Source organism: Macaca thibetana, chromosome 2 (assembly GCF_024542745.1).
Source record: "Macaca thibetana thibetana isolate TM-01 chromosome 2, ASM2454274v1, whole genome shotgun sequence".
NCBI classification, from domain to species: Eukaryota; Metazoa; Chordata; class Mammalia; order Primates; family Cercopithecidae; genus Macaca; species Macaca thibetana.
In genome coordinates this window covers 145041803-145055371 of record NC_065579.1, presented here as the reverse complement: position 1 = coordinate 145055371, position 13569 = coordinate 145041803, and the positions used below count along the sequence as shown (strand labels likewise).

General features: G+C 39.2%; 1 protein-coding gene across 12 annotated transcripts in view; it reads right to left on the bottom strand.

Moving 5' to 3' along the window:
• The window catches only part of TMCC1 (transmembrane and coiled-coil domain family 1), a 255494-nt gene that overhangs the window by 40659 nt on the left and 201266 nt on the right, over nucleotides 1–13569 (bottom strand). The window contains exon 1 of one of the 12 annotated variants that reach the window (XM_050781657.1): nucleotides 4038–13288. The exons of the other annotated variants lie outside the window; for them this stretch is intronic. Coding sequence (XP_050637614.1) covers nucleotides 4038–4094 — 57 coding nt within the window. The 5' untranslated portion in view covers nucleotides 4095–13288. Of the gene's footprint in view, nucleotides 1–4037; nucleotides 13289–13569 lie in introns of those variants that run through there. 12 annotated transcript variants of the gene reach the window in all.

The following is a 13569-nucleotide window of genomic DNA, read 5'->3' as shown; positions in this document are numbered from 1 at the left end:
CTAAGTATCTGCGGGGACAGGATAGCTTAGAGAAAATTAGGAGCAGATAGATGGGGAAAGCACATTACGGTGCTATGAGATTATGGATACACGTTGTGAAAAAGACTGAGGCTTTACAATTTAATTCATTTTGCAATTATCTTTTCTTTATGTAAAACACTGAATAAAGGTGGAATCCCTGCTCTCAAGGAACACACAATCTAGTTGGTGAAACATGGAAATGATCAACTGAAATGCAGGTCCAATTAAATAAATGACATAGATATGACAGCAAAGTACTCTTTGAACACAGGAGGGAAGCATGTATTAAAAGAAGAGATAGTTTGCTAAGAATGATGGAAAACCAAACACCGCATGTTCTCACTCATAGGTGGGAACTGAACAATGAGATCACTCGGACTCAGGAAGGGGAACATCACACACCGAGGCCTATCATGGGGAGGGGGGAGGGGGGAGGGGGGAGGGATTGCATTGGGAGTTATACCTGATGTAAATGACGAGTTGATGGGTGCAGCACAGCAACATGGCACAAGTATACATATGTAACAAACCTGCACGTTATGCACATGTACCCTACAACTTAAAGTATAATAATAATAAATAAATTAAAAAAAAAAAATTTAACTTTAAAAAAAAAAAAAAAAAAAAAAAAAGAAGAGATAGGGGTTGGCTGGGCGCAGTGGCTCACACCTGTAATCCCAGCACTTTGGAAGGCAGACACAGAAGGATTAGCTTGAGGACAGGAGTTTAAGACCAGCCTGGTTAACATAGCAAGATTTTGTCTTTACAAAAAAGAAAAAAATTAGCCAGGTTGGTGGGGTGAGTCTGTAGTCCCAGCTACTCAGGAGGCTAAGGTGAGAGAATCACTTGAGCCCAGGAGTCTAAGGCTGCACTGAACTATGATCATGCTACGGCACTCTAGCCTGCGCAACAGAGTGAGACCCTATCTCTAAAATAAACTTAAAAATTAAATAAATAAATAAATAAATAAATAAAAAGACGGGAAGGGGGCAGATAAGGCTCATTGGAGGAGGCAACAATAAAAATGAGCCTTGAAGACATTAGTACCTGATAGAGAAAGGGTAAGGAAAAGCATTTCGGGTTAACAGCCTAGTATGCAGAACAGTCCAGAATAAGAAAATGTAATAGCACCTTCATGATAACTGAATGGCTGGCGAGGCTGTAAAATAATGGCACAGGAGAGGGCTGTAGTGAGAAATGGGCTGCTAAGGTAGTTTATCTAAACTACTGTTCTAAATTTTATGTCAAGGATATCACTGAAGGTTTCCCAATGATAAGAATAGTACAATCTCCTTTGGAATTTAGACTTATAGATCCAAAAGGCTACTTGACTATATCAAAATCTGTATGTCCAAAACCAAACATCATAATCTTCTTCTAAACCAGATCTTCTTACACTGTTCCATATCTCAGGAAAAGCATCTATCCATCAAGCTACACAAGCAAAAACCAAACCAAATCAAAGCCTAGGAGCCATTCTTGACATCTGCTGCCTTCTACCTATATCTGATCCAACAATAAGGTCAATTTTACTTTCCAAATTTCCATTATAATACACAATACTCTCCATCTACCTCTACTGCCATCACCTTATGATGAACTCTTATCATCTCTCTTCTGGACCACTCATCCTGATTGATCTACCTGCATTCACTTAGGTTCTCATTTAAGCTGAAGAAAGTATTTTTTTAAAAGGCCTAAATCACTGAATACTTAAATTCTTTTAGTAGCTTCCTATGATTTTAGAATGAACAAGAATCTGAACAGTCTATAAAGTCCTACATGGTTAGGCCCTGGATCTACCTCTCTAGATACAAATACAAAATATTTGTATTTTTTAGTAGAGACGTGGTTTCTCCATTTTGGTCAGGCTGGTCTCGAACTCCCAATCTCAGGTGATCCTCCCGCCTCAGCCTCCCAAAGTGCTGGGATTACAGGCGTGAGCCACCATGCCTAGCCTAGATCTTTGTTTTACAGTATGCTTTCTCTCCCACTTATCCTACCCCACTCTAGTCACACTGGCCTTGTTTCAGTGCCCAGTGCTTATCCTATTTTTTTCTCACCATAGTGCATTTTCAATATTGCCTACTTATCTGCCTTTCTTCAACTCTCAGCCTGCCCTTTTGCTAAATGCTGGGTATGAAATGATGAACAAAACAGTCTCTGCTTTCATGAGGTTTATGGCTGAGTGGGGAAAAGTGGTAGAGACAGAAAAACCAGTAACCAAACAATATAAACTGTGTAAAGTGCTAAAAAGAAAAAGAACAGAATGTTGTGAGAAAAGGACAGTGTAGGGGAGAAAAATCTGTTTTAGTCTGGGAGGTCACAGAAAGCTTCTTTTAACAAGAACACATTTGAACTGAGTCCTCAAAGATAGAAAAGGAGGTTGCTACTTTAATTAGGCCATAAATGAGGAAAAGCACTATTATAGTAGGTTTCACATGCCAGGAAAATAGAGAATTTGGAATTTTATCATAATTGAGATGAAAACAGAGTTAAAGAAAGTAGCAATTCAAAAGGAGAAAGATGAAAAGGATTTATCTATTCACTGCTTCTTAGAATTGACTTGGTTGAAAGGTTATGATCATCTTACCAAAAAGGCTTACAGAAGGAACAGAAGGATGCTGAGAGGAAAAGGTCAGTAAACAGGGAGGAGGGCACCTGCCAGTAACCTAATGGAGTATATGGAGAGTTGTATTTACAAGGCTTACATAACCAATGAGTCAGCAAAAAGTCAGGTGTCAATGGATCTCTTCTGTGGCCACTCTAAGCAGCTAGGAAACTTGGCTCTCTGAGATAGGAATATACCTTCCAGTAACACCTGCCTAAGTTAGGATGAGGAAAAGTAAACTCCAATGTTTAGAAAAAACATAAGAAATAAGATCCAACTTAAAGCAAGGTGATTCTGATAGGTTTTTGCAAATCTAATGCAACTCATTTCTCTAATTTGTAATAAAACATCTATTAAAGAATCCAGAAGCAAGACTCCAAAATCTGCTAAAAGTAAAACTTATATTTATCTTTTCTGAGGTCCATAAATATTGGAGGGCTACTCTCTACAACTTATCTTTTCTCTAATAACGGCTAATATGTATAAACAGTAACAGAAAAAGGCTTCATATCAATAGAATTGGGTCTGGCAAAGAAAATGTACAAAAGAGAACATAAAAGAGATTCAGTCATAGTAAAAGCAAAGAGATACAGCATTCACAACCACTTGATATCAAACAGCAATGACAATGAACCCAAGACAAATATACACCAACGCACAGCTATGAAAATAGCAGACTCCTTATCCTGCCTTCCTCCACCTCCATACTTATGTTCTCAGCCTATTACTGTTCCAGTGGCAACAACTCTATAACAGGAGGAAGGCTTTATTTTCCCTTCTCCCGCTTCAGACTATAGAAAAAGCAGGGAAAAAAAAGCATAATTATGACTATTCAAAGAAAAGAAAAGAGGTTTGTTAGTCTACATTCTTTGCTCTGGAAATTCCTGGCTTCTGTCTGTTGAGAGACACATGAGAAAACTTGGATTATCTCTGAAGGTCACAACTGAATGACCACAAGTTATGTTTCTCCTTCTGGTTCCCTTGGTCATCCTTTTCCATCAAATGTGATTTTGCAAAATGTTTTGGTTATTGCTAAGAAGCGGTTCTATACAGCTGATATAGAAAAGTCAAAAAATAAGAAAAAAAATCACAACACGTTTATCTTACCAAAACCCCCTGTCAGGCAGTCTGCTGATTTTGCTTGCCACAAAGCTCATCCTTCATTTGTGCACTGCCAGAGCAAGCTTGGATCGTAAAAACAAATCACAACCTCTCTTGGCTATAAGCTCTTTCCATTTGTTCCAGCTTCCAAACTGCAGAGGAGCTGTGGCATAGTCTGTCACTGCTGCACATACTTGGTTTCCGAGAACAACGCTGCAAATGAGGACAGCTACCACTGGGAATGCTTTCCCCCACCAAAGAGCCAGCCGCAATGAAGGTTCTAGTGGATCCCTGGGCTTCTCACCTTCACAGTCTCAGAGAAGTGACTTTCACAAAACAGGCAGGTACAGCCGCACCACATCAATACCCTCGCATAGCCAATCCTCCGCAGTGCCCACCTCAGCCTATATACAGTTTCAATTCTATCTCCTGTAGCAACTCTTAGAGCTTTCTATATCTGGGAGCCTAGGAGAACTCTGTGCTGAATAAACAGAAAGCTTCTGCCAAACAAGCATCCGTGTGTGTGCGCGCGCACGCAGTTTGCTAGAGCAGCTAATGCAAATGAATAGTTTGACTCTGAGAATGGAGATCACAGACAGTATCTGCCTCTCTTCTCCAGCTGTGAGCATCTTTTATAAAAGACAAAAGCACCACACTGGTTGGATTTAAAGCTACAGGGTATTAATTCAACATTCACATTTGTCTTCTCATTTAAATCAGGTAAGGTTGAAAGAATCGCTTAAAGAAGATTAAAAACATTCTAAATAAAATAACACTTGTTTAAGTAGCTTGGTTCAGTAAATACAAAGAAAAAGCAATCTACCTATGTTTCAATAAAGGTCCAGAAGATTGCCAGAACAGATTTCCATGTTTTTCTAATGTTTCTTCTCTTATTTTTCATTTTATGTTGGCAAAATCATTTAAAATGAAAATAGAACATGAGTGAGAAAACAACTAGAAAAAGAAAACTGAGCACGAAACTCTAAAATTGTATTCACTATGGACAGAGAAAAAAATACTATGAAATCTAAGCAAGAGATTAAAACATCACAGTCATAAGGCCAGGCTCAGCACCTGTATCATCACACATACTATTTACTGAACACCCAGGACACTACATGACAGTATTGAATATCTTATTAAGACTGATTCTGACTTGAAAAAGTCACTTTGGGATTTAGGCAAGTTATCAGATCTGAACCTTATTTCTTCATTTGTAAAAGCAGTTGTGGGGAACACATAGGAGGAATTTAAATGATTACAAATATAGTGTGGCATGTATAAAGTATATCTACTACTATTTCTCTGAGGTTAACATGCAGAAAGGAATCAGACATGAAGACAATTTAATACAGTAAAGCTTATGAGCCTGGGGGTGTGATATGAGCCCTTCTATGAGCCTGGAAGTGTGATAATTTCTTTACTTTTAGTTAAGTATGGGTCTGGAAGCTCAGGCCAGCACAGTACTGACAGGTCAAAGAAGGTCTTTCTATCAGTATTCACCAGCTGCGTTTAACATTCTTTCACTTAAACCATGGCACCTTGAATGAATATAAAGAAAATGTTGGGTTGAAACCATGGCTCCAGAAATTCCTTTACCATCTCTAGAGACACAGAACTCTGACCCTGACTTTCCACAACAATAAATAATTTGATTTAATAGAAGTTTAGTTTTCACTTGAAAATTAGGTGGTAAGGTTTCAACTGAGTAAATACGTTTCTACAAAAACAACGAAAACCCCAATCCCGTATCACTAGCATCAACACTAGCTGTTGTTTGCTTAACTCTGTTTACTAGCATTTTCAATATCTTCTTTTAAGACAATCATGCTTATTGTAGAAAACTTTGAAAGTGCAAATGAGCAGAAAAGAAAGCAAAAACTATCTGTAACCTCACCACTTAGAAGACCAAACAAACCACTATTACCACTGTGATTTCCATCCCTTCAGTTTAAAAAATATATATGCACAAGTATTTTGTTATTTCAAATCAGTTGTGATTTCAATTTGACGGACTCTATAAGAGAATCCGTATTTTTTCCCTTCCTTCTCTCAAAAATCACTTACTGTAACTGTACTCCCATAGTAACATATCTGATGTGGGTTTTTAAATATACTGAGCTATTAGATTGTGTGCAGTCTAACATAAAATCTAGTAAGTTATTATTTTCTTCACAATTATACAGCTGAATGTTGGGGATTGTATATTCTTACCTGGGTAGGTACAGTATTTAATCTTTGGTAAGATTAATGTTTGTTACAATTCTATAATTTTAAGTACAATTGTTGGCACACACAGATATTTCCAGTGCTTCTTCCCTTTCTGAACACACATGGAAGACTACATTTCCCAGTTCCCTTTGCAAGGCCATGTGACTAGTTCTGACCAATGGGTTGTGAAAAAAAGGAAGAGAGCCTGTAACCTGAGTGTGCAACCTAATTCCCTTTGCAAGGCCATGTGACTAGTTCTGACCAATGGGTTGTGAAAAAAAGGAAGTGAGTGTGTAATCTAAGTCAAAACATTTAATTGCTAATGTGAAGCTCTTTTATCCTCTCTTACCTTGCCACTGAGATCACTGAAGCATGTGTTGAGACATGGTGCCATGGATCAAATCTGCTTTGATTGGATAAACCACTAAATGGAGGACAGCTGCCCTGGAGAGTTGTCTGGGCCTAAAGCAGACTTTGTGAGAAATGTTCATTGTGTATTTATATAAAAGTAATGATTTTGTCTTTTTGAAAAAAATTACCTTTTCACGTTTTTAGAGGTTCCACCAAGATGGCAATGAATTTATCTGACAGAACAAAGTAAACTGAGTTACTAGATAAATGTACCTCCTCACTGACTGTTTTAGCCTGGGTACATCTCTTCTTGGCTTCCAAAGGAAACCCTAAGTGGCAGTAGGACTTTAGTTTTGCTGACTTCCTTGTTCTCATTTGTTTCTTCTCTTGCTGACTTTTTGTTTCTGGTTTATGCATGGTCAGTAAGTTACTCCTCACTGATGGCAGCACTAATTGAGAATTTGGTTTTATGGTTTGACCATTTGAGGTCTCTATAGAAGAGTGATAGATATCTATTCTCTGTTGAATGAGAAATCAAAAAATAATCCAGCTTGTCAGTCTTTTTTCTCCATTTGTCTATGTCGAGTGTAATTCAATTAAGAATTCTGGCTCTGTGTGGTGGCAGCACTTCAGGAGTGCTGAGGTGGGCAGATCACTTGAAGCCAGGAGACTGAGACCAACCTGAGCAATGAAGGGGAACAGCTCTTTGAGCTCTGGACCAGTGAGGTTTTGTGATTCTGTGTTTACTTTTGACCCACGGCTAAAAAGTTGTAGAACTAAAGCCATAGCTCTTTATGTGCCCTGTAATCATTCTGGGAGGCGGAGGTGGCAGGATCACTTAAGGCCAGGAGTTTGAGACCAGCCTGGGCAACATAACAAGACCCTGTCCCTACAAAAATGATAAATAAAATTAGCTGGGCATGGTGGTATGTGCCTGTAGTCCCAGCTCCTTAGAAGGCTGAGGTAAAGGGATCACTTGAGCCTAGGAGTTTGAGTTGCAGTGAACTATGATCATGTCACTGCATTTCAGCCTGGGTTTGAGTGAGACTCTATCTTTATTTATTTATTTATTTATTTATTTATTTTTTGAGACGGAGTCTCGCTCTGTCGCCTAGGCTAGAGCGTAGTGGTGTGATCTCAGCTCACTGTAAGCTCCGCCTCCTGGGTTTACGCCATTCTCCTGCCTCAGCCTCCGGAGTGGCTGGGACTACAGGTGCCCGCCACCTCGCCTGGCTAGTTTTTTTTTGTATTTTGTAGTAGAGACGGAGTTTCACCATGTTAGCCAGGATGGTCTCGATCTCCTGACCTCGTGATCCGCCCGTCTCGGCCTCCCAAAGTGCTAGGATTACAGGCTTGAGCCACCACGCCCGGCCAAGACTCTATCTTGAAAAAACAAAACAGAAAGACCATGGCCTCTTGTTATATAAGTATAAAACATTTTCCTACCTTTAGAGAGTATTAATAAATTAGATTATAATGTCTCCTAAATTAAAGGACCTCGGATCTCATGGGTTTTACAGAGCTAAATAAGCACATATGTCAAACATCCCTACAAATCTAAGAAAAGAAGAAAGTGAACATCTGACACTTTAAACATGCTAGACAAAGAACAAAAGATTCTCCTTACAGATTCTACCAGTTTGGAAACGTTTTAAGAATCCAAATTCACATACTTAAGGTAAATATTTGGCAAATCGAGGCTAGTGTCAGAGTTAACTATAATACTATATACACTTTATTTTACTTGGGGTTTGTTTTCTCATGTAGAAAAAAATTAATCTGAACTTTGTAAACTTACTTATACAGGTTTAGTGATAAAATTAATATTATTCTTCTTTTGTAATGTTTAGTATTTTAAAAATGAAAGTTTGTGTTAATCTAAATTGAATCACAATGCTGACAAGCTTTTTATATCAATAGCAATTAGGAGTCAGCTTAAATATCTCCAGGATCTTATGGTAATTTAAAAATCACAGACTAATGTTAAATGGAGCTAATTAATAAGTATGTTTGGATGCCCAGATGAATTTCTAATTAGAATGCTAAAACATTGTTTAAACACAGTTTTAAGCTTACATACTTTTGCTTGTTTTGTATATGCTATTAGAGTGGTTATATCTTTGAGTAATGTTAATAAATGGCTTCATTTTTGCCATGTTAAGAAGGTGTAAAAGAGATGTGTGTGGCTATAGAAAGTCTGCTATGTGTATTTGTGAGCTTTACTAATGAGCTTGTGTATGATGTAGTTCTTATTATCCATTCTCTCTACCCAGTTTTTCTCTCTGAAACAGAAGTCATAATTGATACAGGTGGTTGTAACTATACTAGGAACAATAGTAATAGAGAAATACAAGGTGTAAGTCTTTTTGTTTTTAAAGGAAAAGGAAAATCTTTTTGTTACAAAGTAAAGTGACAGTTCGTTGCAGAACGTGAAAGACAAATCATTTATTTATTTATTTTTTAAGATGGGGGTCTCAATCTGTTGCCCAGGCTGGAGTGCAGAGGTGCCATCTCGGCTGAGTGCAATGTCCATCTTCCAGTCTCAAGTAATCCTCCTACCTCAGCCTCTCAAGTAACTGAGACTGCAGGTGCATACCACCATGCCCAGCTAATTTTTGTATTTTTTGTAGAGATGGGGTTTTAGCATGTTTCCCAGGCTAGAAAGACAAATCTTAAAAAGTGAATTTGATTTGCCTTGGAAAATATACTGCTGGGATGTGAAAAGAAGCCATGAAACATGTTAAAATTTTGGCAAAATTTAATCAGCGTTGATGGGTTTGCGTCTTTGGTTTACTGATTAATGCCTTCATCTATAATATGAAAAATGATTCTTATTTGTGTGTAATTTTCTTAGAGAGCACAATTAATTCTCTGGCTTTATGTTGGATTATGTTCTAGATGATTAAATACAAAACAAATCAAACCACAAAGAACAAAGGTTCTTTACTTGTGAAAGAGCTTAGGTTCTTTACAAATTGTAGTACCTTATCTTTTATTCTCATTTTGATTAAATAATCAAGTATTGTTTCTTATCCATGATCCTATCTTAATCAGGGGCCCAAATCTCCTTTGCTAACTCTTTCGATCTTGCCTTCCCCAAGACTGAATCTTTTTTTTGTTTTTTTTTGTTTTTTGAAACAGGGTCTCTCTGTGTCATCTAGACTGGAGTGCAGTACCTCAATCTTCCGGGCTTCAACTGACCCTCCCATCTCAGTCTCCCAAAGTGCTGGGATTATAGGCATGAAACACTGTGCCCATCCCATGTTATCTTATTGTTCTATTTTTTGTGGCTATATGAGGAAGCCCTTTCACTTTCTCCTTAAACTACTTCTAACCCACATTTTAGTAGATTGATTCTGCCTCTGTGATCTGAACAAAACATTAAGTAGTATCTGATTTTCATGGAATACTGAGCATTCAGAAACGTACTGAGTTTTCCTTAACTTCTTATGGCAATATTGTTATCTGCATAGGATCAATACCAATCTCATCTCCTTTTTATCAAGATATAATTGGATTCTGTAACTGTATATACTGGAATCTCAAAAATGAGAACATCACATTTGAGAATGATTCTCATTGACAAATTACTTTAAGAAACAATAGTTGACTTTATATAGGGAGCCAATGCCTAAAAAAACGTACTCCCAGGAACACTGGCCTGATTCCTGAGGTGGTAAGGAAAGTCACTTCCTGGCAAGCCTTAGAAAATACTGGGGACTTGAAGATGAGATTAATTCACCCAAATTTGTATGTACTGCAGGTGAAATCTGGTGAGAGAGTTTCTCAGATGTATTTCCTAACCTTAGTATAGTAAATATTAAAGAGTGTTTAAAAGTCCAATCTGAATCCTTATGAAAACCTCCACACAGAAGTTAATTGTGTTGTCTTAGTAATTGCTCAAAACTGTATGGCTCTGGATTTGCAAAGATAGTTCAAGGATGTCCCTGTATGACTAACTAGCACTGTGGCTGCACCTATGTGAATAATCAGGCCAAACCTAATGAGACTGTCAGAAACTTTTACACCTGCAACTTCAGCGTGAATATGGGCTAGGTAAAATAAGGCTAAGACCTGCTAGGCTGCATTCCCAGCAAGTTGAGGTATTCTTAGTCACAAGATGACATAGGAGGTCACCATGAGATACAGGTCATAAAGACCTTGCTGATAAAACAGGTTGCAGTAAAGAAGATAGCTAAAAACCATCGAAACCAAGATGGCGATGAGAGTGACCTCTGTTCCTCCTCACTGCTACACTCCTACCACTAGCTCCATGACAGTTTACAAATGCCAAGGCAATGTCAGGAAGTTACCCTATATTGGTCTTAAAAGGGAAGGCATGAATAATCTACCCCTTGTTTAGCATATAATCAAGAAATAAGAATGGGCAACCAGCAGCCCCTGGGGCTGCTCTGCCTACGGAGGCCATTTTTTTATTCCTTTACTTCCCTAATAAACTTGTTTTTACTTTACTCTATGGACTTGCCCAAATTATTTCTTGTGCAAGATCCAAGAACTCTCTCTTGGAGTTTGGATTGGGATGGCTTTCTGGTAACAAGACTAACTATTTTCTGATAAAAAATAACATTTGGAGATATTCGGGACGCTGAGATGGGAGAATCACTTAAGCCCAGCAGTTGAAATTTGCTTTGAGTTGTGATTGTACCACTGCACTCCAGCCTGGGCGACAGAGTGAGACCCTGTCTCTTAAAAAAAAAAGAAATCATAATTAGTAATAACCTTTGAAAATTATTATTGATCACAAGAGAGATGGGAGACTGTCAGCAAAATTTATGGAAGACCAAAATGGTAAAAGATTTTGAGTGTCCTTTCAAGGGAATGCTAGTTGTTGTCTATTGGACCCTTTGAAGTTACCTGATTTTATAAAGGTGTGAATCTTTGTTTTTGGCTAGGCTGTTTTGCAAGTCTCTAGAGATAGAAATTACCTCATGGACAATGTTTGTGATGCAATGTGTATTAGTCTGTTCTCATGCTGCCTCATAAAGACATACCTGAGACTGGGTAATTTATAAAGGAAAGAGGTTTAACTGACTTGCAGTTCCACAGGGCTGGGGAAGTCTTGGGAAACTTACAATCATGGCGGAAGGGGAAGCAAACACAACCTTCTTCACATGGCGGCAACAAGAATTGCCAAGCAAAAGAGGGAAAGCCCCTTTTAAAACTATCAGATCTCATGAGAACTCACTAGCACGAGAACAGCATGAGGGTAACTGGCCCCGTGATTAAATTACCTCTCACCAGGTCCCTCCCACAACACATGGGGATTATGGGAACTACAATTCAAGATGAGATTTGTGTAGGGTCACAGCCAAACCATATCATTCCGCCCGGCCTCTCCCAAATCTCATGTCCTCACATTTCAAAACCAATCATGCCTTTGAGGACTAAGCTCTGATTTTTATAAATCTTGCCCAAATTCCTATCTAAGGAGTCTGGGGAGTCATGCCCTACAAACCATAAATTCTCATCAGTCAGGTTTTATTTAACCCTATGTATCATGACTTACTTTCCAATCTGACTTTGGCATAACATTACGTGACAAAGAAGAAAATCAAAATATTTTACCCCAAAACATATTTCTCTGCCATATTTTGAAATGGCCTTGCAAAGCCATCCTTTGTAGGGGAAAATCTGCATCTGTAAAGAATCTCTATTAACATAGCTAGATCTTTTTCTTCCAGGCCCTCCCAATCCTGAAGAAATTAACTGAGAGTCTAGCACCTTCAAAAGGTCTGAATAGGAAACATTTGTCACCTATTGTCTCTAAGGGCAGCTACTATGAGACTTCAAAAGAACCTTGGTCTCCACAATCTTTTATCTTAACCTGAACACTTCCTTTCTATTAATCCCAGGTCTTTAGACAAACTCAACCAATTGTAAACCAGAAAATGCTTAAATCTGCCTATACCCTGGAATCCCCTGCTTGGAACTCTCCTTTGTGGACCAAACCAAGGTATTTCTCAAATGTATTTGATGGCTCATGCTTCCCTAAAATGTACAAAACCAAGCTGCAACCCAACTACCTTAGGCACATGTTCTCAAAACCTCCTGAGGGCTGTGTCATGGGCCATGGTTACTCACATTTGGCTCAGAATAAATCTATTCCAATATTTTATAGAGTATGACTCTTTTTGTCAACACCTTCCCAACAGTCCCCGAAAGTGTTAGCTCATTTCAGCATTAACTCAAAAGTCCACAGTCCAAAGTCTCATGTGAGACAAGGCAAAGTCTCTTCTGCCTATGAGCCTGTAAAATCAAAAGCAAGTTAGTTACTTCCTAGGTAAAATGGGGGTACAGGCATTGGGTAAATACACCCATTCCAAATGGGAGAAACTGGCTAACATGAAGGGGCTACAGGCTCCATGCAAGTCCAAAATCCATCAGGGCAGTCAAATCTTAAAGCTCCAAAATGATCTCCTTTGACTTTATGTCTCACATTCAGGTCACACTGATGCAAGAGGTGAGCTCCCATGGCCTTGCAGGGTACAAGAGGGTACACCGCTGTGGCTTTGCAGGGTACAGCCCTGCTCCTGGCTGCTTTCATGGGGTGGTGTTAGGTGTCTGCAGCTTTTCCAGGTGCATGGTGGAAGCTGTCAGTGGATCTACCTTTCTGGGGTCTGGAGAATGGTGGCCCTCTTCTAGCAGCTCCACTATGCAGTGCCCCAGTGGGGACTCTGTGTGGGGTCTCTAACCCCACATTTTCCTTCCGCACTGGCCTAGCAGAGGTTCTCCCTGAGGGCTCTACCCCTGCAGCAGACTTTTGCCCGGACATCCAGACATTTCCATACATCCTTTGAAATCTAGGTGGAGGTTCCCAAACCTCAATTCTTGACTTCTGTGTACCTACGGGCTCAACACCACGTGGAAGCTACCAAGGTATAGGACCTACACGCTCCAAAGCCATGGCCTGAGCTCCTGGCCCCTTTTAGCTAAGGGTGGAGCAGGTGGGATGCAGACCACCAAACCTGTAGGCTACACACAGTATGGGGGTCCTTGGCCTGGCCCACGAAGCCATTTTCTCCTCCTAGGCCCCTAGGCCTGTGATGGGAGGGGCTGTTGCAAAGGTCTGTGACATGCCCTGGAGACATTTTCCCCATTGTCTTGGTGATTAACATTCAATTCCTTGTTACTTATGCAAATTTCTGCGGCACGCTTGAATTTCTCAGCAGAAAATGGGTTTTTCTTTTCTTTTGCATCACCAGGCTACAAATTTTCCCAACTTTTATGCTCTGCTTCCTCTCAAACACTTTGAC